This window comes from Pezoporus wallicus, unplaced genomic scaffold, assembly GCF_028554395.1.
Source record: "Pezoporus wallicus isolate ANWC-B61680 ecotype Strahan unplaced genomic scaffold, APGP_CSIRO_Pwel_v1 contig_818, whole genome shotgun sequence".
NCBI lineage: Eukaryota > Metazoa > Chordata > Aves > Psittaciformes > Psittacidae > Pezoporus > Pezoporus wallicus.
Genome location: NW_026636248.1, coordinates 2844158 through 2865437, shown reverse-complemented (window position 1 = coordinate 2865437; position 21280 = coordinate 2844158). Strand labels below are relative to the sequence as shown.

General features: G+C 40.0%; 1 protein-coding gene across 1 annotated transcript; it reads right to left on the bottom strand.

Moving 5' to 3' along the window:
- Positions 1 to 1485: 1485 nt before the first annotated feature.
- RPP40 (ribonuclease P/MRP subunit p40) lies at positions 1486 to 14397 on the bottom strand. The gene is made up of 8 exons (XM_057399322.1): positions 14252 to 14397; positions 12390 to 12534; positions 11189 to 11257; positions 9670 to 9765; positions 8764 to 8889; positions 5589 to 5787; positions 4513 to 4647; positions 1486 to 2662 (listed from the first exon to the last, which is right to left on the bottom strand). The coding sequence occupies exons 1-8, from the start codon at positions 14378 to 14380 to the stop codon at positions 2464 to 2466; spliced, it is 1098 nt and encodes a 365-aa protein (XP_057255305.1). The 5' UTR covers positions 14381 to 14397; the 3' UTR covers positions 1486 to 2463.
- Between the last annotated feature and the right edge of the window lie 6883 nt (positions 14398 to 21280).

The window sequence follows — 21280 nt, the reverse complement described above, 5'->3', positions numbered from 1 at the left end:
AGGCCAGGAGGAGACAACTGCAGTGACTACTAACAGCACAAGGTTTTCTTTCAATGATACTTTGTTCAGGTTTAAAGAAAACTGAGAAAAGCTAGAAACTTACTCAGCACCTAGAGTTACAGGATTCAGAGACAGTATTTTAATCCTTTATTTAACTGGAAAAGCCATTTAAAACAACCACCAGAAGACAACAGGGATTGTAGGAAACAGCATAGCCAAATGACTGCCTGTAACACTGAGCTTTGAGAAACACTTACAGCCCACTGCCTGTGTAAACAGGAAGCAAAGGGAACTGTTGACCAATCTCATTTCCCAAAATTTCTGTAGAAGTTTCACATTAATACTCACATGCTGGGGAAAACTGGTATTGCTGAAATACCTGCTCCTCAGCTTGCCTTCCAGAATCATCCCAGTGAAGCTATCACCATACACCCACTAACACTGCTGCTGCTGCTGCAGCAGCTACTACATCAACAATCCCAAGGTGCTCTGCAACCAGGTGCCAATTAGAAAAGTCATTTTACCTGCTCCTACCGCTGCCATTTCAGAGCCACAGCTGCTGCACTCCTGCTGGGACTACTGTGAAGCATATGCATAAGATTTAACTCCTTTCTCTTGGTTAATAAAGGAAACAAACCCACCAATACAAATTTCTTACTTCCAGGTAGCTTTTTTCTTTCCCCAAGCAGTATACATTATGCTTTGCAAGAGAAAAATTTTGCTAGAATCTGACAGAAAGATGAGTGCATTCACTGGAGCAGCTACAAACTTCATTCAACTTTTCATAAAGATTGAAGATTTTTAACTTTGAGTCAGAACTTTTGCTTCCAGGAAAGCCCAAGCTTTTAAGAGACCTTGTGATCAAGAGGAAAAAGGAAGACACTTCTGGTTACTAGTCTCTTTTTTTTGTGAAAGTTGGCACATGGCATAATCTCTCCACACACGCTTTCAAAAGCAGACTTTAGCCAACAACTGAAGCCATTTGCACTGACACATAATAAGGAAACATAGCGTTTGAGCTAGCCATGTTAATTATTTACTTGTAAAGGATCAAGCCAAGAAGTTTCCCAGACTTGCTCATTCAGTTTGTGATTGTGTGACTCTCTTTGTACATGAGACAAGGTGGCACCTCTACTCCTGATAACCTACCAAGAACATCTCGTGGCAGGATAATTTCTAAAAACAACATAAGGATTAAGAAAACTGTTTGCTGATTCATCAGAATTGTGTTTGTGAAACGTGTTACAAAAGTCGAGCAAAAGGGATTGTTTAGTGGAAGTGTATGACAAACACTATCCAGTAAATCATCCAAGGTGATTCTCCTACTGAATACAGCAAATAAACAGATGAAAAAATAAAGCTCAACTGCTTCCCAAGGTCCTCCTGCTTTTCTGTGCTATTCAACCTTATACGAGATCTCGATGTTTCCACTACAGACATGCTCTAATTTCCACTACCAATCTCTCACTCCATCAAGTGGACAACTTCCATTTTAGCACTGCATTGGTACTTTAATGATATACACCCATTCCATAAAACAAAAAACAAAACAACCCCCATCTGTACCCATCCCCCAAACCACCACCCAACCTTTTACTGATTTCAACAGGAGCTAACCTGCATTCTCTATAGCTGCCTGTGCACTCAGCATTATTGCTTATTGCTAACAAAATCCGTTTCACTTCAACTGCATCGTTTGAGGTATTTGTTCCCAGAAATGTGCCTTCAATAACATGACGGTGAAATCTGCACAAGTTGTCCTGTAAGCAAGAACCATAAGCTACTTAAAAAGTAGTGTTGTTTGGAGCTTTTTGGGGATGGTGGTGGTGTGAGTACGTGTAGGTCTATTAAGAAAGCAAGCAGCAGCCTTTTGCATCACTGTTAACAATCAACTTCTTTCTGATGACATTAATGTGCTAAATCAAAAAGCAGGTCAGCAGTAAGCCTTCCCTTTTTCCTTGTTTAATGGGCGCTCCTCCCACTGTCATATACCTCCTTCTCCTCACATCTTTTTTTTTTTCTTATTTGCCAGCATGTAGGCTGAAATGTCTAGAACATGAATTTGAAGGGTTACAGATCTTTAATGTAAAGAAACACTAAATCCCAAAATGAGCTTTCCTCACAAATATTTTAGCTAGCAATCTGTAAAACTAACTCTCAAATTCCAAAATCACTTCTGGATAAAAGGAAACTACCTACAGTCAATTCCCAAGTACTTATAACTCTCCAAAACATCTTAAAACTAGAATTGTGAAGTCTTTCAGAAGGCACTGTATGACAGTGAAGAAGCAAAAATCCACTCCTTCCATTGCAGGTCACCCTTTAAAGGCTATAAGTAATGTAAAAACATATACAGCCTCTCAGTACTTAACTTGTAACCTGATTCCTTTTATAAAAATTATCTTATTGGGTTTCTGTACAGTAACACGGGATTATTAGAAAACAACTTTTGTAGACGTAGCTTTATGGAGGACAATCATCATTAGTTCCTACAGCCATCTGAAGCCAGTAGTCCAGATTTCTAAAAATGACAAAGTTGTACAAGTTTTCTCCTCCTTTGTGGAAGCCATGTTCACTCTCTCTCCAGGAAACAGGGCTGTCTGCAAAGCCATGCACAGTTAAGGTCAGCCAATACGCCAGTTTTGGTTCACCAAAATAGCAACTGCAAGGAAGAAGACAAGGTAATCAATAATTATAACTGAATAGACAGCATGTTCAAGTATACAGTATCAAGTACAAAAAGTCAAAGACAGGCATTGTAGTGGAAATTTATAATTAACAGTTAAATGAACCTGTTTTAGTCCATAATACATAAATTCAAGAGAAAATATTCCATCAAAAGACATTCGGAAACAAAAGAAGGTTGACTTGATTATTCCTACCACACTTTTAGACATGGCAAACCTGAAAGTTATAGCAGTAAGGGAAAGCTCTAAGTTGTAAAGTAGCTGTTCTCAAATTTTCTACAGCATGCAAAGTCTTCCAGAAAATTAAAACATTGACTATCAACAGTTGCTATCAGGGAAAAATTACACTGGAGGAGGAAACATAGTTAGGCTCTGATGACACAAATATTTTTACCACCAGGAAGGAGGATTACAAATAATCAAAGCCAGACATTACCCATTGCTCTTAAGAGGAGAATAAAAGCCAAGGAAATTTGTGTTCCAAGCCTAGCCCAGGGAAGCCTTCTGCATAGGATATGAAAATTGCTCAAAGAGTAATGATCATATTCCAGATAAAACAACAGCAATATTGTCATGAGTCAGTGCTGCAACTGTTAGCCACCAGGTATTTCAAGCACTGTCTCACACATGGAGCAAGGAGCTTCCAGAATTTACTGTCAGGAGCACTAACACACAATACAGACAGATACCACATTGATCCATGATACACTAATATCATGTAGTTTGGTAGTGAATTAGATCTACAGCTACCCCGTTCATCACTCTCCAGTGTCCCACGTTACACTTGATCTTGTGATACTCTTTTTGGTATCGTAAAGAGATTTCTATCATATTTTCCACCATGTTGTGGTTTAAGCCCAGCTGGTAACTCAGAACCATGCAGCCGCTCACTCACTCTCCATCTTCTTCCCACCCTCCCAGCTCCCAGAGCGATGGGGAGGAGAACTGAAAGAATGTAAATCCCACAGGTTGAGATAAGCACAGTCCAATAACTAAAGTATAATACAAAGCTACTAATACTACCACCAATAACAATAATGATAAGGGAAATAACAAGGGGAGAGAATATGAAGCTAAAACGGAAAGGAAAAAAAACCCACAAGTGATGCATAATGCAATTGCTCACCATCCACCAACCTATACTGATACCCAGGCCAACTTGGGCAGTGATCTGGCCTTCTAGGTGACTCCTCCTAGTTTATATACTGGGCATGACGTGCTGTGGTAAGGAATACCCCTTTGTCTAGTTTGGGTCAGGTGTCCTGTCCCTGCTTCCTCCCCACTTCCCATGCCCCTCCTCAGTGGCAGAGCATGAGGGACTGAAAAGTCCTTGATCGGAGTAAACACTACTTAGCAACAACGAAAACATTCATACGTTATCAGTGTTGTTCTGAGACTAAAGCTGAACACACAGCCCTGGACCAGCTACTAAGAAGGAGGAAAATAATTGTTCTAGCTGAACACAGGACATATCAGTAGTTAAAAATACTAAATGAGACACATTTAAGATCATCCGATTTTCATAGATGGGGAATTTGAAAAATGCAGGAGCTCAGCAGAGCCACTGTTTCTTAGAAATTAGGATGAAAAGCAAATTTATTATTAGAATACAGGGCAGGCATTTTCAAATTTAAAGTATCCAAAATTGCTTTATTATAACAATATTAAGCTACCTTCTCATTTCCTAATTAAAAAACCTCTTCATTTTGTGTATTTTGCTATATACCTCTAACAGCACTACTGAAAAGAAGTATTTAAGAGTGATTTCAAAAATTAAAGTGTTGGAGTACAAGTATATTAGTAATATACTCCTGTCAGTCCTTACCATAGCTGCTCCAATAACTGAATTATCTTCTCAGGAATTATAAAGCCTGTGATTGTGCACAAAAAAGCTTTTTCCACAATTGTGTTCGGCTGAGGACAGCTATAGGTTGATAAGAAGCTAGACGACTTGTTGTCTCTGGGAAAAAAAATCCACACCAGAAAAAACAAACAAAAACAACAGTCACTTTAAATCTTCTACAGGAAATCTTAGTAATCAAAACTTATACCAAATAAATAGTATCTACATATATCATCTAAATCAATATCGACGCAACTAACGGCCAAGCAATTAATACACAAGATGTCATGGTGCTGTGGGTTAACCCTGGAAAGCACCTAAATACCACACGCTGCTCACTCACTCTCCCCTAGGTCAATGGAGGGGAGAATCAGAAGAGTCAAGTGAGAAAACGCCTGGGTTGAGATGAAGACTATGTAACAGGTAAAGCAGGAGTTGCACAGGAAAGGGAAACAAGCTAACAAATTCATTTACTACTTCCCTTCATCAGGAAGATGCTTAGCCACATCCAGGAAAGCAGTGCTTCATCGCGTCTAACTGTGACTTGGGAAGACAAACATTGTAACTCTGAACATTCCCACCCTTCCCTCCCCAGCTTCTATTGCTGAGCATGCCACCAAATGGCGTGGGACAATCCTCTGGTCAGTTGAGGTCTGCTGTCATGGCTCTGCTCCCTCATAGCTTCTTGCCCACTCCCAGCCTACTCACTGTCAGGGCAGTGCGAGAAACAGAAAAGGCCTTGACACTGTAAGTACTGCTCAGCAATAGCTAAAACATCACTGTGTTATCAACACTGTTTTGGTCACAAATCCAAAACACAGCACCATATCAGCTACTATGAAGAAAGGTAACTCTTATCTCAACCGAAACCAGTACACATGGGTACCCCTACAAACACAGGTAAGTTATTCAAGACTCACAACAAATGCTTAAGCGCGTAACAGACTTCCCATTTACAAATGTGTCTTTCTTAATTCTTATTCAACTCTTCCTTAAAATAAATTGTGGCTTTCCTTGCTTAAAATGTATTTAAAGATCAAACGAATTCAAATACTTACAAGCTAACGTGATTCAAGACAGCACCTAGCCATTCAAACAGCTCCTCTGTACTGCAGGACTCCTCCGGCTTTCCATGCAGTTCGTTACTTTGTAACAGCGGGCACTGCAAGTCCCTTAATGTACTGAAGGTTATATTTGGCTTCAGGCTCTCTATTTGGTTTTTTGAAAAGTATGACATCAGTGTTGATCCCTCTGCACCTTAACAACACAACAACACAAACAGCTGTTACAAAACTACCAAACAAAAGGAGCACTGACTACCTGAAACCATTGTATATGTGTAGAAGAAAATGCAGGGTGTAAAACTGCTTACATGCTGTTATCTCTGCCAAAATGCATACAATCTTCAGCTACTTTATCTTCTTGGTAATAAAAATTAGTGTGAGATCCAGCAACTCAACACAGCTCAGTAGATTTATTATTTAATTAGCAAGTATAGATCTGTCAATAGGAAATTCAAGCAGAATTAACTGGCCAAGTAATAAAGTGGACTCACTAGAAAGAGGAATTCAGAGTGTTCCTGAAAAGGAAGGCATGAAAGGGAACACATGTGAACTGCGTCCAAAACGTACCCCAGACTAAAAGCCTAACCTAAGCAAGCATACTGCAAATTCAAATATATCAACCAACTTGTTTTTGAAGCAGTAAGATAACTGATGTAGAATCAATTCTCCTAAATTTGAAAATCCAGATAATGTATTCTGTTTTCATAAAGTAACAATGGGTCTCTAGGAGACCAAGAAATAATACCTTATTCATAAGAAGTCTGAAGTGCAGCACAGTATTTAAATACTGCAGGAAATACATGTACAAACAGAAGAAGTTCAAAAACCAGACAGAGTTCTGTGGAATCCTTGTTCTATATCCACAGATAGAGACTTCGAAACACAATATCCAAGAACTGCTGTCAAAAATTATGGACTGCCTAAACTCAATCAGCCATATTTGTCTCAAGGACAATCATTTGAGGGAGTAGGAAAAGGAGACTAAACTGATCCCTTTTAGTCATCCTTCAAAAAAGGCTGTCCAAGCATCAAAGGGCACAGTGACAAAGGCAGCCACCAAACTCTTGTTAATTTAGTGCTTTTATATAGATATGTTTAAGTCTGAAGTCTGCTAGAACAGATGGTTTTCCTTCAGCCTGTACTTCCTATTGGCATTTGTTAGACCAACAGGTTCAAACGATGCATAATATTAGAATTCTTAGTCAAATATATTAAAAAAATCTACATTTTAAATGTCTGCTGCATATGCGAGCCTCAGCTATAGCCCTAGCTTAAGGAAATACCAGAGACTACAGTCAAGACTCCAACAGAATAATTCCACTAGCTACAGCAAAGCTTTCCATGTCAACAACCACCAGGCACACTGACAACGTTTTTTGGAGACCAGTCAACTTTAGCCAATAAACATTTAGAATTGTCATAGAAATTGCAGAAATAGAGAAGAAACGATTGTTTTCCCTCTGTCACTGAAGACATGAGACACTCCATACTCCCTTTTTCTGTTCTTCTTGGTGCCAGGACTACTAAGTGGGAAAAACAGGTATGAAAACAAGAAGTCCTGATTTTGGAAAGTGACACAAATATTTATAGGTTTGCAGCATTGCTGGCCATAGCAAAGAACAGCAGTTATCAGCAGGAAGGCTGAACACAGAATGCCCACGGAGGACATGGATTAGCTCAACAAAATACAGCTCTTTTCCCCTTCCAGCAGAATACACACAATGTCTCATGTCTAATAAAAAGCTATAAATGTCTTTCATGTGTTATGAGGACAAGATTCCTGCACTGAAAGGCATACAGATTTAACTCAATATTCAGGAAATGACTGACCTTACCCCTTTTTTGGATATAAGAAAGTGAGGAAAAATGAATGCTAATCTTCCTGAATGCTGCTAACACTGGCAGCAACAAACACAAGAAACTTACCAGCCCTAGAGGCATTTTGCTCTCTGCCTAGGATCAATAAATCTAAGCAAGCTGAGCCTGAAGATACACCACCTCAGGTGGGTTTATGTAGCAAGTCTTGACTATGATTCTTTCCTGAAGACTACAAGGACAAGAACTGCAACCCCTAAACAACTGCTGCATGCCAAACAAGGAAGAGTCCTTACTGCATGATTAGTACTTAAAAAGGGGGAGGGGAAACATGAAGACCTAAAGGGAAACATGGACACTACTGAAGTATCTTAGAAGCAGCTTTAATTCCTCAGATCAGTTAACTCCCTGTCAAACTTGGTCCTGAAGAACGAGGAAAGTAACAATATAAGGAGCAGATGGGAAAGCATTCTTGGGGACCTCTCTAACATCCCTTCTCACTAGTGTGAAGACTCAAAGCAGAACCACACTAAAAGCTACACAACTATGACAAAGAAAAACTTTTTTTTTTTTTGCAGTATAGACTCATGCAGTTTTTGACAAGTCTATGTAAATACTACATATCCATAGATACAGCATGTTCTGAGGTAATACAAGGAACTGAGGACTTCGAAAAAGGGCCCTCAGAGGAAGAACAATATTTGAATCCAGAGGAAAAATAATGTAACCAGCAAACAGCAGATAAACAAATACTAGAAGAAAGGTGATTTGAGACAATAACATTTCTTATAACAACCTCTTACTCTCCTCCAGTCTCAAACAAGTACTTGAGAATAAAACAGTAAAAAGGGACTGTGTCCGCATCAGTGTACACAGAACATGATAGAAACAGTGACTCTGTACATGTCCTACAGCTAGTGAAGAAATGCAAGTTCCCCATCTTAACTTTTACACCAAATATGTAAGTTGATATTAATAAAAAACTCAAAAAATGTGTATTTTTAATGGTTACATATGTCACAAATTTATAATGATGAGGCAGCACTATGAAATAAGGAAAGTTACCCCAGAAATCCAGGGCAATCCAGAGACATGGAAATGAAGTAATTAACGTATGTACTACAAATCACTGTTGCATTCCTGACTGAAATGTTCTGCTGTTTAGTAAGTAACACACACAGAGCCCCAAACAAATAAATGAAACAAATAAACAAAACCCCACACAAACACATTTTAGTCTAACTTTTCCCTCCACTAAAAATGCATTTGGACAATCACTACAAAAGAACAGTAAACTAAAAATGTTTGGATTTCATGTCAGTTAGATTTTACTTTTACATTTAGCTCTTATTACCTGTATTATACCAAGCCACTAGGAAGTCAAATTCTAAAGGTTTCTTTTCTTTTAAGGCCCAAAGCACTCTGTTATGTTTCTTGCTATCAGGATGAAAGCTGGAATCAGTCAAGTCAATAGTTATAACTGCAAAAATGTAAAAAAGCAATTGTTAACCAATTGAAATAAATATTAATATTAAATTAATTAATAAATATTAAAATTAAGAATCATAGAACGGTTTGGTTTGGGAGGGACCTTAAAGATCATCTTGTTCTAATTCCCCTGCCATTGGCAGGGACACCTTCCACTAGACCAGGTTGCTCAAAAGTTTATCACATTAAAAAGTTCCAAAGAAACCAAGGAACATTAAACTTCCTTTTCACCTATTATATGCACCTTTACATCTTTATGCAAATATGACTCATTATGTAAACAAACATTTACCTCCTGCTGTCCTTATTTTGATATAATCTGAAACTGCCTTCTAGTGACTGGAGGCACAGATTCCTTCTGTAATGGCACTGACAGAAATCCCAAACCATCACCTTAGAAATACCTTGGTAATTATGCAAGACATTAGCAGCAAGAAAAGCTAGAATTTCTGACATCAAAAGCAACATATACAGCAATGACACTTCTTCAACTGTTGAACTGATCCCAGGACAAAGCTACATTTATTTTTCAGATGGAAATTTCATGATCTTATTACTCGACAAACTGAATGGTAAAATGATGTCCCATTTTGCCAAAATTCTTATGATTGACAGCAAGTTTCCTCTAAAGTTTTATGTAACTACCCATCAACTACTGCGAATTCTAATACACCTGAGATGGCATTATTTTAATTATTTACAGAAGAATAATAGTAACAAAAATCACAACAAAAGATCTGAAATAAGCACTGTTAATATAAATAATACTTACTATATCTCATTACTTTTTTGCCAGAATACTTAGAAGGGCGACCTTGCAGTCCAAGTTCCTCATAAGTATCCTTATCCACTGACAGAATTAGATTTCCTATAAGCAAAACAAACTTTAATACAATCTTCTACTTAGTTTCCTTTGAAGTCTCCTGAGAACCGTATACTTTATACAATGTTAGCTTTGGATCAATGGTATTATTAATGTATTCCAAACTCCTTAGCTCCATATAAATAGATTACCTGACTAACCATTAGAAAAAAAGGAGAAAAAAAAAGTGTTGTAACTCAATTACTCTTTCATTAAAGAGGTCTTATGAACTAGAATGAGAAGAGTGTAATGCTATTACTGAGATAGCCATACCTTTTATTGTACTACCTCCTTTCATTGCTCAATCCTTCCTCCACTTGTACCCTCGTATTTGCTGCAATGTTGGTTGAACTATACATTACACCTGGCTCTGATTTAGTAAACACTCATGCACACTTTGCTCAACTAAACATACAAAAGCAGTTTCTCCAACTCTAGTGGGATTACTCATATTCAGTTAACTATGCTTATTAGCAATGAGCAGATATGTGCTGGGACAACTCCACTTCCATGCTCATAAACCAAATCTGGCAGATGCCCCTTGGTACAAAACTTCATAACACATCTCTGCTACAGTCTTTTGGTTCTACTGTACAAATAACAGTATAACACAGAATACAAACAAACAAGGCCATTGCTGAAGATTTCAAATGTTGACATCACCAGGAACTGTAGTGCTGTCTCTGCATTAATTGTGCATAGCTTCTATCTATCTATCTATCTATCTATCTATCTATCTATCTATCTATCTATCTATCTATCTATCTATCTATCTATCTATCTATCACACAAACTCCATTTTGCTAGGACTGTGCTGAAAGAGCACATAAAGAATTCCTCCTCTGAAGAACCTGAATTTACTTATGCCCTGATGGGCACCTGGCATATTACAGCGCCTGAGGCTAGAGGGCTGACAGACCGATTTGTGTTTCTATTACATCTGATATAATGTTAAACAGAAATAAAGACATATTTGAAGCCCAAATAACTTCATTAGTTTCTCTGCATGCAAAATACCACCTGACATTTTCTCATAAAACTGACAGAACAGAAACAGAGCATTTTAACACACTACATAATTCTCAAAAAATAAAAGTGTCCCTAAGGAGTGCTGAATTTATTTTTTTTTTTACAAATTGTCGTTCAGACCAGTAGGAAACAAGTAACTGGAATGCAATGTTTTCACAAAAATAATCCTCTGTAGCATTCATAATTACAGTTGAAGCACTGACAACTGGACACTATACATAATTGAAGCTAGTTTAACAGTATGGATGAAAAAAGAGTTAAAATGAGCATTTTCCTGATCCAAATGTATTTCTGGTTAAGTTGGTAAGTATAACCACCATTACGTTCCGCAGTTTACATTAAAAAAAATCCCCAAACCAAAATCAATATGTGTTACTAAAAACAAAACAAAAAAACGTACCATTTGGTAGCAGAGCTGCGGTATTATCTTGATCAATTTTTGTTTTATAGGTAAGTGCATAGCATGAACCTTTAATAGTAAAGAAGAAAACAATGAGATTGCAGTCTCTAAACAGACATGATATGAAAGATTCACCTTAAGATAGTCTTAACATGCCAAATACCATTTGAATCACTCTAAACTGTGTTTTCATCAGCTTTCTTTTGCCCTCTCAAGCAAAAGAGCCTTTTGTTAATATTTTTATGAACTATAAACCTTGAATTGGCACTGTTTTGAAGGACCTGTAGTAGAGATAACGTTACCAATATGCCCCAATATGACAGCACTTTTTTTTCTACCTGCAACTTTTCCCATTCAGAAACTGAAAATCCCATTTTTATCCTCAGACACATTTCTATTATCAATTCATATAAAGACAAGGGGCAAGATGCTCACATTTCTATTTTGCTGCATTATCTGCCACAAGCAATTGTTTTTCAAAATACAAGCATCAGATCCTGTAAACTCTGTGTACAAATGTCATAATGGTTCCATAAAACCGCTGGCATAAAAAAAAATTAATGAGACTAAAGGAAATAAGAAGAGGGTCCCACAGCCAGCAAGTAAACAGCTATTCTCTTGTTTCATCTACATGTTCTCTGTTCTCCTTTCTTTCCCCTTTCAAGCTATTTTTGACTCCCAGGCAATCATCTGAAGGGTACAACAGTTATCATAAGCCAAACAAGTGGGCCCTGCTAGAGGTAAACAGCATGCTCTGAGTATACAATAGTGAGTTGGCTGGGCAGAGGCTGCATCTTTTCTCTTTTTCTACTGCCTGCTGTGGAACACAGCTAACACCACTCTGGGCTGAAATATGAAGGAAAGAAAGGGAGAAGGGAGCAGATTTCTGCAGGAATCAGCATAAAGATGGGATGCAGAATAAATGGGTATGAGGACACATGGCAGCCCTCTTGATAGCTGGTTTGCAAAATTAAGATGACATAGGAAGAAATGAAGAGGGAACAATCATAAAATGTTTGGACCCAGGAGGTGCAAACAAATGTTTACACACCACAAAGCAGAACAAAGCAGATAAATTAATACAAAATTTTCTTTGTACTTTTCCTTCCCTTCCTTTAAAGGAAGAAATATTAATAGACTTTACTATGCTATGAAAAAGAAATGTATTATTACTGCATCTGTCATGTTCTGATTTCCTTACCTTTCTTCACAAAAGCATCAATGAAATCATGAGCGACCAATTCATGAACCGGTAAATTCCTCACCAGGTAGTACTCTCCAACATCCGCAATAGTGCTTTTCAGCACTTCAGGTAGCAAGCCACATTCAGGGATCAAAAAAGACACCTATTAAGAAAATATCTGTAATGTAAATCATATCCTAAAATCTGTTCTAGAAGAAAACCAAGAAATACAAAATAAAAACTCCACTTTTCAAGGACATGAATATATTATACCAAAATGAGATGAAGAAAAAATAGTATCAGGCTATTGTCTTCAAAATGTATCAATTTGCACAAAGTCTCTAGGCTCTCTAAATACATTATTTGGGTTTTTTGGTTTGTTTTCTTTTTGCATTTTATATGCTATACAATAGCATTTGAGGTGTTAAGTAAAGGCATGACTTTACACAGCATGAGTTAAGATCTTGTTTCACGTCATTATAAATTTAGCTTGATGTTGCACTGGAACATTTCCTTCAGCCTTTGCTGCAGGAAGCATTTATAACTAAAAATGTAGGCTAAGCATTTATGTAATCTCTGTGGAAAAGTGAAGACCAAAGTAGAATTTCAACTAGTTTTTAAATCAATGCACTCTCCTGTGTGGAATACTTTGGAGGTCAGAAGAGTGAACAGACTATCAGAGCAAAGCCTGAAGATGGGCTCACAAAAAAGGCTTTTACTTCTGATTAATTTAAGGTAGAAAACTGACTTTCAAAAGGGACAAGCACCTAGCTTTTCTTACTACACTCAGCATTTTTGTCTTTTGGTCCCATTGCCCACCTTTAATTTTCCTTTTGTTTAAAGCCATGCCTGTATGCGTTTCATAGATCAAGAGAACTCTCAAGCCCGGGAGACCACAGAAAACGCTAGTACCATGCTTCCCAGCAACTGTGCCCAAGTAGCATAAAGGTCAGTCCCCCTGCTCCTTCTTCCTCCATCCCTCAAACTTTTTTCCCCAAAAGCTTCCAGAGAACAGGTTTGTATCTCCCTTCGCACACATACACAAGAGAAGTAACAACTGACAGATGGGCTTCCTGCCACACAAGTAGGAACCTTTCTAATTAGCTGCTGAAAAAAATTACTAAGGAAATGGCAAGAGGATCTGAGTGGAACTTGCAACAGTCGAAGAAAAGAGAGCAAGCTGTCAAAAACTGGACTTTGCACATTAAGTCTTCCAAAACAATTGAGCAGCTGATGAGAGCATGACAGGATACTTTGGCAGAGGCAGGGACAGCATGAGACTGAGTGCTTTCAGGGTACACCTGCTGCCAGGTCCCCCCCGCTGAGGGACTCCCTCAGCCCCTCACTGCTTGGACTGGGAATTTGTGGATGGTGCTCCCTGTATGACTTGGCGGGCAGCCCTGACTAAACTGTCACCCCTCCCACCTCTCTTCTAGTTTGTGTCTGCACGGTCTTCCACTCTTCAAGGTGTTGTGTAATTGCGTGAGACCACCAAGCCAACGGGGCTACTTTTCTTCTCTTTCCCCCAACAGAGGCACACCGGACACCTGACAAGCTTGGAGGAACCTTCCAGAAAACAGCCTGGCGCGGGGTGAACCGCCAGCAAAGCGTCTCGTTAAGGGCTGCCAGGCAGAGCCATGGGGACTCTCCCACCCGCGGTGCTCCGGTCTGGCCGAGGAGGCACGGACGCCTCCACCCGCCCATCTCCCGCGGCGGGGCCACGCACCGCTCCCCACCACCTCCTCCTAAGGGCCGGGGCAGCGACCACCTCAGCGGGGTCCCCCCCTCACGTTGCCCACCCGCGGCAACGGCCGTTAAGAGCACCCCCCCGACTCGCGCCCGCAGGAGGCGCAGGCAGGCGGGCGGTTGCGCGCACTCACGCGGCAGTTGTAGGCGTGGTCCCGCACGTGCGCCGCGTGCCGCGAGCGCGCGTGCCGCGCGTTCCCCTTCTCGCAGACCAGCAGGTGCCGCGGCGCCTGGCGCAGCCGCTGCAGCGGCGGGATGGACATCCTCCGCCGCGGTGCACTGCGGGGCGGGGGACAGCGGGGCACCGCTTACACTGCCAGCCGCTCGGGAGGGAGCCCTACCGACACACACCCGCCGGCAACAGGGAGGGAGGCGGGGAACAAGCTCTGCTCTGAGGTCACTTCCGTCTGCTTCGGTAGCGCAGCCGCTTCCGGTGCGGTGTGGGCTCTGCGCGGGCTGCTCGCGTGGGTGCTGCCGTGTGGCAGGTGTACCTGACAGCAGTTAAAGCACTGAATGCGCCATGGGACAATCGGGTCTCGGCCCAAGCTGAGCCCATGCCCAGCAGCTGCGGTGATGCCCCATCCTGTCAGTGTTCAAGGCCGGGTTGGATGGGGCTTGGAGCAACCTGGTCTAGTGGAAGGCACCCCTGCCTGTGGCAGGGAGTTGGAACTAGATGAACTTCAAGGTTCCTTCCAACCCAAACCATTCTGTGATTCTATGATATTCCATCGTGTGTAGGGACATAGTCATGGACAAGGCAATGAAGACTGAAGATGGGTGGAGCAATCCCCTATGCACCTGGTACTACAGTAAAGTAATGTTGTCTTTCTAACCTCTCATTCTGGTTGGAGAGTTTATTTTCCCGGTTTTTGTGGAGAATTCAAAGCTCCCCAGGGACAACATCCCACGGAAGAGGTTTACCAACCCTGGAAGTGTTAAAAAAAAACCACGTTTAGATGAGGCCCTATGTGACATGGTTTAGTGGTAGAGTTGGCAGTCCTGGGGTGATGGTTAAACTTGATGATCTCAGAGGGCTTTTCCAACCTAGCTGATTCTATGATTCTATGAATTTTGCAAGCAGGAGCTGGGCCCCACTGGCATTGAGAGGGGCTCATGTCCTGACATGGAATGGTTTTAGGAGAGAGGGATGCTTGGAGGGATAAAACAGACGGAAAGAAGTGTGTCCCGGGGTGGATGATGGCACCAGGCAGGCTTTCAAGACATCAAGCAACCTGCTTCCTTCTACCCTAGAGCAGACGTGAGAAATGCATAAACCCAAGGAGCTGCAGGGGTGTGTGTGCCCTGTGAGGCAGGCCACTGCTGTTGGAGATGGCAAAAAGTAAAGGCAACTTTGTAAAAGTAAAAAAATAAGGAATGGCCTTGGGTGAAGAGCTGTGATTTTGGAACATTTCATTAGGGCCTTACAGAGATACATCAAGTATGTGAATTCACACTGAAAATTTGTCATCTGTTCAGTCTCTGAGCATGTTTGTGGTACTAGCTGCAGTTTTACAAGATCACAAGATCTTGCATCCCTCCGAAAGGGACTGCCCAGGTTAGCAAGCACAGTGCGCAAGGACTGTGGGATTGGGCCCTGCCGATGTGTCATCTCACTGCTTGTTCTGTACACTGTATATTTTACATAAAACACATAAAAATCCCCTTTCCGTCTTCCTGCAGTGTTTCTCTTCCCTGTCATGGGTCCTAACTTAGTTTAAAATGATACCAAGCAGCTTTCTTCATATTTGCTGTTTCTGTAGTCTGTACAAGGCTGTATGTAACCTTACTTAAAACACCACTTGGGTGAGTTCAGCAAACGTCCATCAAGTTGGCAAAGCTGATGCTTTTCTTTGATGCCGGTTTGACAACAGTAGTTCCAGAGATCTTAAGCTTTCCCTAGGGATATCTTGACTTGCTATTTCTAGATGAGAAGTTCAATATTAACACTTAGGGGTACATGAGTTTGGTTATTCCTCTCCCTCAACTAGCTGGATGCCAAGAGGAAAAGTTTGTTCAGGATAGATTAGTGTAGGAACTTTATATAGAAAAGTATAGATTATGGTAAAGTCATTTGTTCAACCACTGCAGTGTTACACAGATATGAACCATCATTTTCTTATGATTTTACTCAATCATGAGCTACATATCTTGGTGGTTTGATATCATAACTGAGCACTCTTGTACACTGCCTGGTCAGTTATTGGCTGTTTGGCTGAGGTAAATAGGTAGCACTTTAGTTTTCTAGATCTGCATTTCTAGTCTGGTGAATTTCTGTTACAGCTCCACCTTCAGTGTCGATGTGCTCAGGCTCCACTTCTAGCATAGGCTGAACTTTTATGGTGCTCTGTCTATGTTTGGGTCTGCTTGATGTTGCTGACTTCATAGCTATAAATAGCTAGCAGTGTGAGAAGGCTGGTTCTTGTAAGGGCTGTGTTACAGAACCATACTTGTTTGAATGAAGGACGCATGCTACTGAGGAGTTAACTAGTTAAGTGCTTCTGGCTTGTTAAGGTGATCCAGACCCACTTGTTTCTGGCATGTGCTTTCCAAGTGCTTGTTTTCTGAAATTACGTTGAGACAGACACTGCTGCTGTGAAGCTCGGTGGCTTGTGTCCCCCAGCTCTCAGTGTGAGACTGAGATGAAGCTACCCGTCACGAGGTCACTGGCTCATTAACATTTGTGGAGAAGGGCTGAATTATACACTTACATTGCCTGTATAAATTTGATTAATTGGATTATTATGAATAAAAAAAAAAAGGCTAAGCAATCACAGTAGCCTTCTCATTTAAAGCACGCAAACATTAATGGGAAAAGCATTATGTGATTAATGTCAGTCATTATCATACCCGCAAGCAGAAGCCTCTGTGTGCAGACGAGCATCACGCTGAGATGATCAGAAAGCCTGTTCTACTAAAGGGGTGAAAAGTTCAAGCCTGTGATCAATAAACCCAGAGATCCAGAGAGGAAATTCGGCTATACTCAAAGCAGCCTGTGGAACTGTTTTTTCTCTTCTTTTTTTTGTGTGTATTTTTGGTTTTTATTTGGTTTGTGGTTTTTTTTTTGGTGGGGGCGGTGGGCGGTGGTTTTGTTTTTTTTTTTTTGTGAGCCTCTCTATGCTTAATACAACTTATGCTTTTCTCTAGGTATACAAACATATAAGGACAAAATATGCTGGAGAAGGGTCAAGAGAATCAAGATTTGTGGGTACGTATTCAGAGTTAAGTCAGTATTTTGGAGATTTTTGCAGGAGTGTACTTTACTGCAGCACAGTGGAACACAGAGATTCACATCACTCTTCAGTTAGTTTGGTTCATATGTCAAGCAATTAATTTTAACCCACCCTTCTCATATATATGGGCTGTCCTACTATAGAGTATGTATGTTATCCCTGAAAATACTGAACTACTTAAAAAAAACAAACCCACTTAGCAGTCCAGTAGTCTGTGCTGTAACACACAGATTTTCCCTAACTTTAAACAGGCTATATATATGTACATTAATTGTTGGTAAATGCTGACATTTTTATAGTGTTGTTAACAGTTTTGTGAGTAATTGGGAATGGGGTTTCTGTATATTGTTAAAAGACATTTTACACTTTAAATAATATAAGCAACAGAGCCCCTGTAAAGCGATCACAATTTTCCCAAGGATTTAAAATGCGTGACAGAGTAATGCAGTTTTACAGCAATTCAGTTTCTGCATGCTTGAAGGCAGTTAGAGGCTGTAGTCAAAAGGAAAGCAATGCCTTGAGGCAAGCTCTGGTAATATCTAGGAATAGGGAAGGGTCTCTAAAATATTTCCCAGAACTGGTGAAATTGGATTCTGTTTTTGTATAAAATGGCTTGAGTTTGAGAGAAAAGGCTGATCTTCAAATTATGTACAGTATCTCTAGTTGCAAAGCCCAGCTGCTTCTTCCATGTATTTTTTTCCCTATTCAAGGTCAATCTTTAATAATTTTTTTTTCTTCTGGATTTTCTGATTTAAAAAATCACATTATTAAAATACCTAGTTTCATAAAGTCAAATCTTAACAGGTATTTGTCACAGGTATTTTGAAATCCGTTTGTGCCTTTAAGATGAATCAAAATATTTTTCTTTTTAGTCACTATTTTTTTTTCTTTCTCAAATATTGTTGACTGCAGCAGAGAAGGAAGGAAGTTGTCTAGATCTTGTAACCTTGGCTATTGTAATTAGTGCTTTGCAAAACAGGAAACAAACAGATACTTCTGGTGCTTTGTTCATCTGAAATTAATAAGGTATGTGAGACTGAAAACCAGCAATTTACTTGATCAGCGTCAACTGTTTTTTTCATTAAGGAACGTGGAAAGATGATGAAGACGTGGATACTTAGCTTTATATCCTGTTTTTATACACTTTGGTCCAAATATTCAGAGCTGTGATGGACTGTAAAAAAAGATGCCACTCAGACTTGTTTTTCAAGGAAATTACATACAAAGCTTCTGCCAAGCTACTCCCCAAAGCAGCTGTTCGAGCCAGGAAGAACAGTGAATGCTAACCATGGGCTGAGTTGCTGGATATTAATGTTGCTGATTTTAAATGTAATTTAGAAAAACACCAACCACCTGGTCTGTTTCTTTTGGAGTTAAAACCCACTGTAATCTGGGAAACCTCACACTCCCTCACTTTTGTGATACTACAGTGGGATGAGAAATGAAGATAATTCATCTGGCAAGGTTCTGGGGAACAGGAGTGTATTTCATCTACATTCAAGAAGTGTCTTTACCTCTTAAGGAGCAGATTTTGGCTGGGCCTTGCATGGTGATGGGAAGTTTTCATGCATCATTTCCCTCCCTCTGAACAGATCAATTGTTCAATTATGACTAAATGTGTGTCTCTCTCCTTGACCCATAACAAGACAGGGAAATGCTGCTGCCTCTTCCTATGCTAAGGTCTCCTCCCCTAGCTCTACAGATACTAGACACCATTTTTCCTCAAATTGAATAGCCAGTTAACATTACCATGTTAAAATTTGTGTCGTGGGTTCAGCAGTAGCAGTCATTATTTTTCTCCTTCTTAGTAGCTGGTGCAGTGCTGTGTTTTTGACTTTCGGCCTGGGAACAGTGCTGATAACACCAATGTTTTTAGTTACTGCTCAAATGTTTAGTCTGACCAAGGACTTTCTGAGTCTCATGCTCTGCCAGGGAGGAGGGGAAGCCTGGAGAAAGCAGAAACAGGACACCTGACCCAAACTGACCAAAGAGTTATTCCATACCACAGCACGTCATGCCCAGGGTGTAACTGAGAGTTACCTGGAAGGGCTAGTTCACTGCTTGGTCGGGCTGGGTATCGATGGGTGGTATTGTATTCTCTTTCCTTGTTATTTCCTGTATCATTATTATTATTGGTGGCAGCAGTAGTGATTTGTGTTATACCATAGTTACTGGACTGTTCTTATCTCAACCAGTGGGAGTTACAGTCTTTCTATTCTCCTGCCCACCCCTCCAGGAGCAGGGGTGGGGAGAAAGGGGGGGAGTTAGCGAGCAGGCTGCGTGGGGTACTGACTGCACTTAAACCACAACAACTTGTCGTAGCAGTCTTGTTCTCAACCTGTAAGTAATTTTTCCAGTTACATGAATTGGGCTGTTACAGGACATTAGTTATCCCTGTAAAAATGGCCTTGATAATATCTTTACAGCACTGTACTTCTAGTAACATTAGTACAGCTCCTAGGATTGTAGCAAATCACACTATTAACTTTAATGCACTGTCATGAAGATACACACCTTTAAATAAAACCCAAACAATTAAGTAGAAATTTAACGTTCAAAGTAGGATGCATTTTCTTAAGATCAGTGCAGAGTAATATTCCATATGATCTTTAGAGGTCTCTTCCAGCCATGACAGTTCTGTGATTCAAGGAGAGGATTTGTCATTCCCACCACTAAAGTAATATTTCCTTTACTTGTTATTATGCACTCCTTTGTATGTTAGTGCATACTGGCCCTGCAAGTTTAGCACAGGAAAATCTCAATCATCTTTTTGCAATGCAGCATCAACATCATGTGGTTGCTTGTTTCAAGCAAAGAGAAGCTGAAGATGGTGCCAGCAGAGGAAGAAAACTGTAGCAAGAGGAGATTGTCCTCTCAGCCAGCTGGAAGCTTTTTTTCTACGGCTGGATGGTGAGGTTGGCTCAGCCACTGAGCCTGTACACAGGTAGTCGAAAAGCTGTTAATTGGCGTGCCTGGATAGATGATTTCTCTCTTTAATGTTAGCTATGAAATCAAGCAATGGAAGCTGTGTAGTAATTTTAAGTAACCCAAGATCAAACAAAAAGCTACGTGTTCCCAGGTAAGAGTAGTATTTGCAAGAGGGTCTAAGGATTTAGGGACCAGTGTGGCGTTGTCAGAAGAGAAGGGCACAACTTTAAATTTAGAGTTGCTCATTTCATTCATTTAAGCAAGAGTCAAAGTTTAAATCTGGAAATACACTAAAAGAGTTATTCTAGAAAACCTAGTTAATAATGATTTTTTGCACATAAGCCCCTGTTTCAGTACACTTGTTTTGGAGTAAATCCTCTTTCCAATTCCACTTAATTCCTGTTATTAGGATTAAGAATATTTACATACCAAGTTGTTATAAAATGTGTATTTTATTGTATTTGCAGTTACAGACATGGATTTTAGTAGCCTGCTGTATTACAAATAACTTTCAAAGATACGACTTACAGTTTCAAATCACATTCACTTAATTTTTTCTTTAAAATGTTCTTCTCTGTTAGCAGGCTCTTCTTATCATTCCACTTCTGATATATTTTTAGTGCTTGGAGTATTTTGTAGACTACACCCATAATGCCCAAGCCTTATTTGTATGTTGGCAATTTGGTGCCAGCACAAGCTGCACCAAAGTCAGTGTGCATATCCCTGTGTCATTTAGAAAGCAGTCTCACACTGAGACTTAAATGTGAATTCAGACTTTCAAATTTAGGTTCCCGTTTTTAAGTTTTAAATGTAAATTCTTTGCAAAAATTTTGACATTAATGTTAAAAGAATACCATAACCACCTGTTAACTGTGCATGTTATATTTACAGGTTTTGAACCATTTCTCTGCAATCACTTGGAAACTCCAGTGTAAGGAATGAGTTTTATGGAGCCCTTGAAGAGAGTGGTAAGGAACAGGAACGGGATACCTTCATGTAAAAATC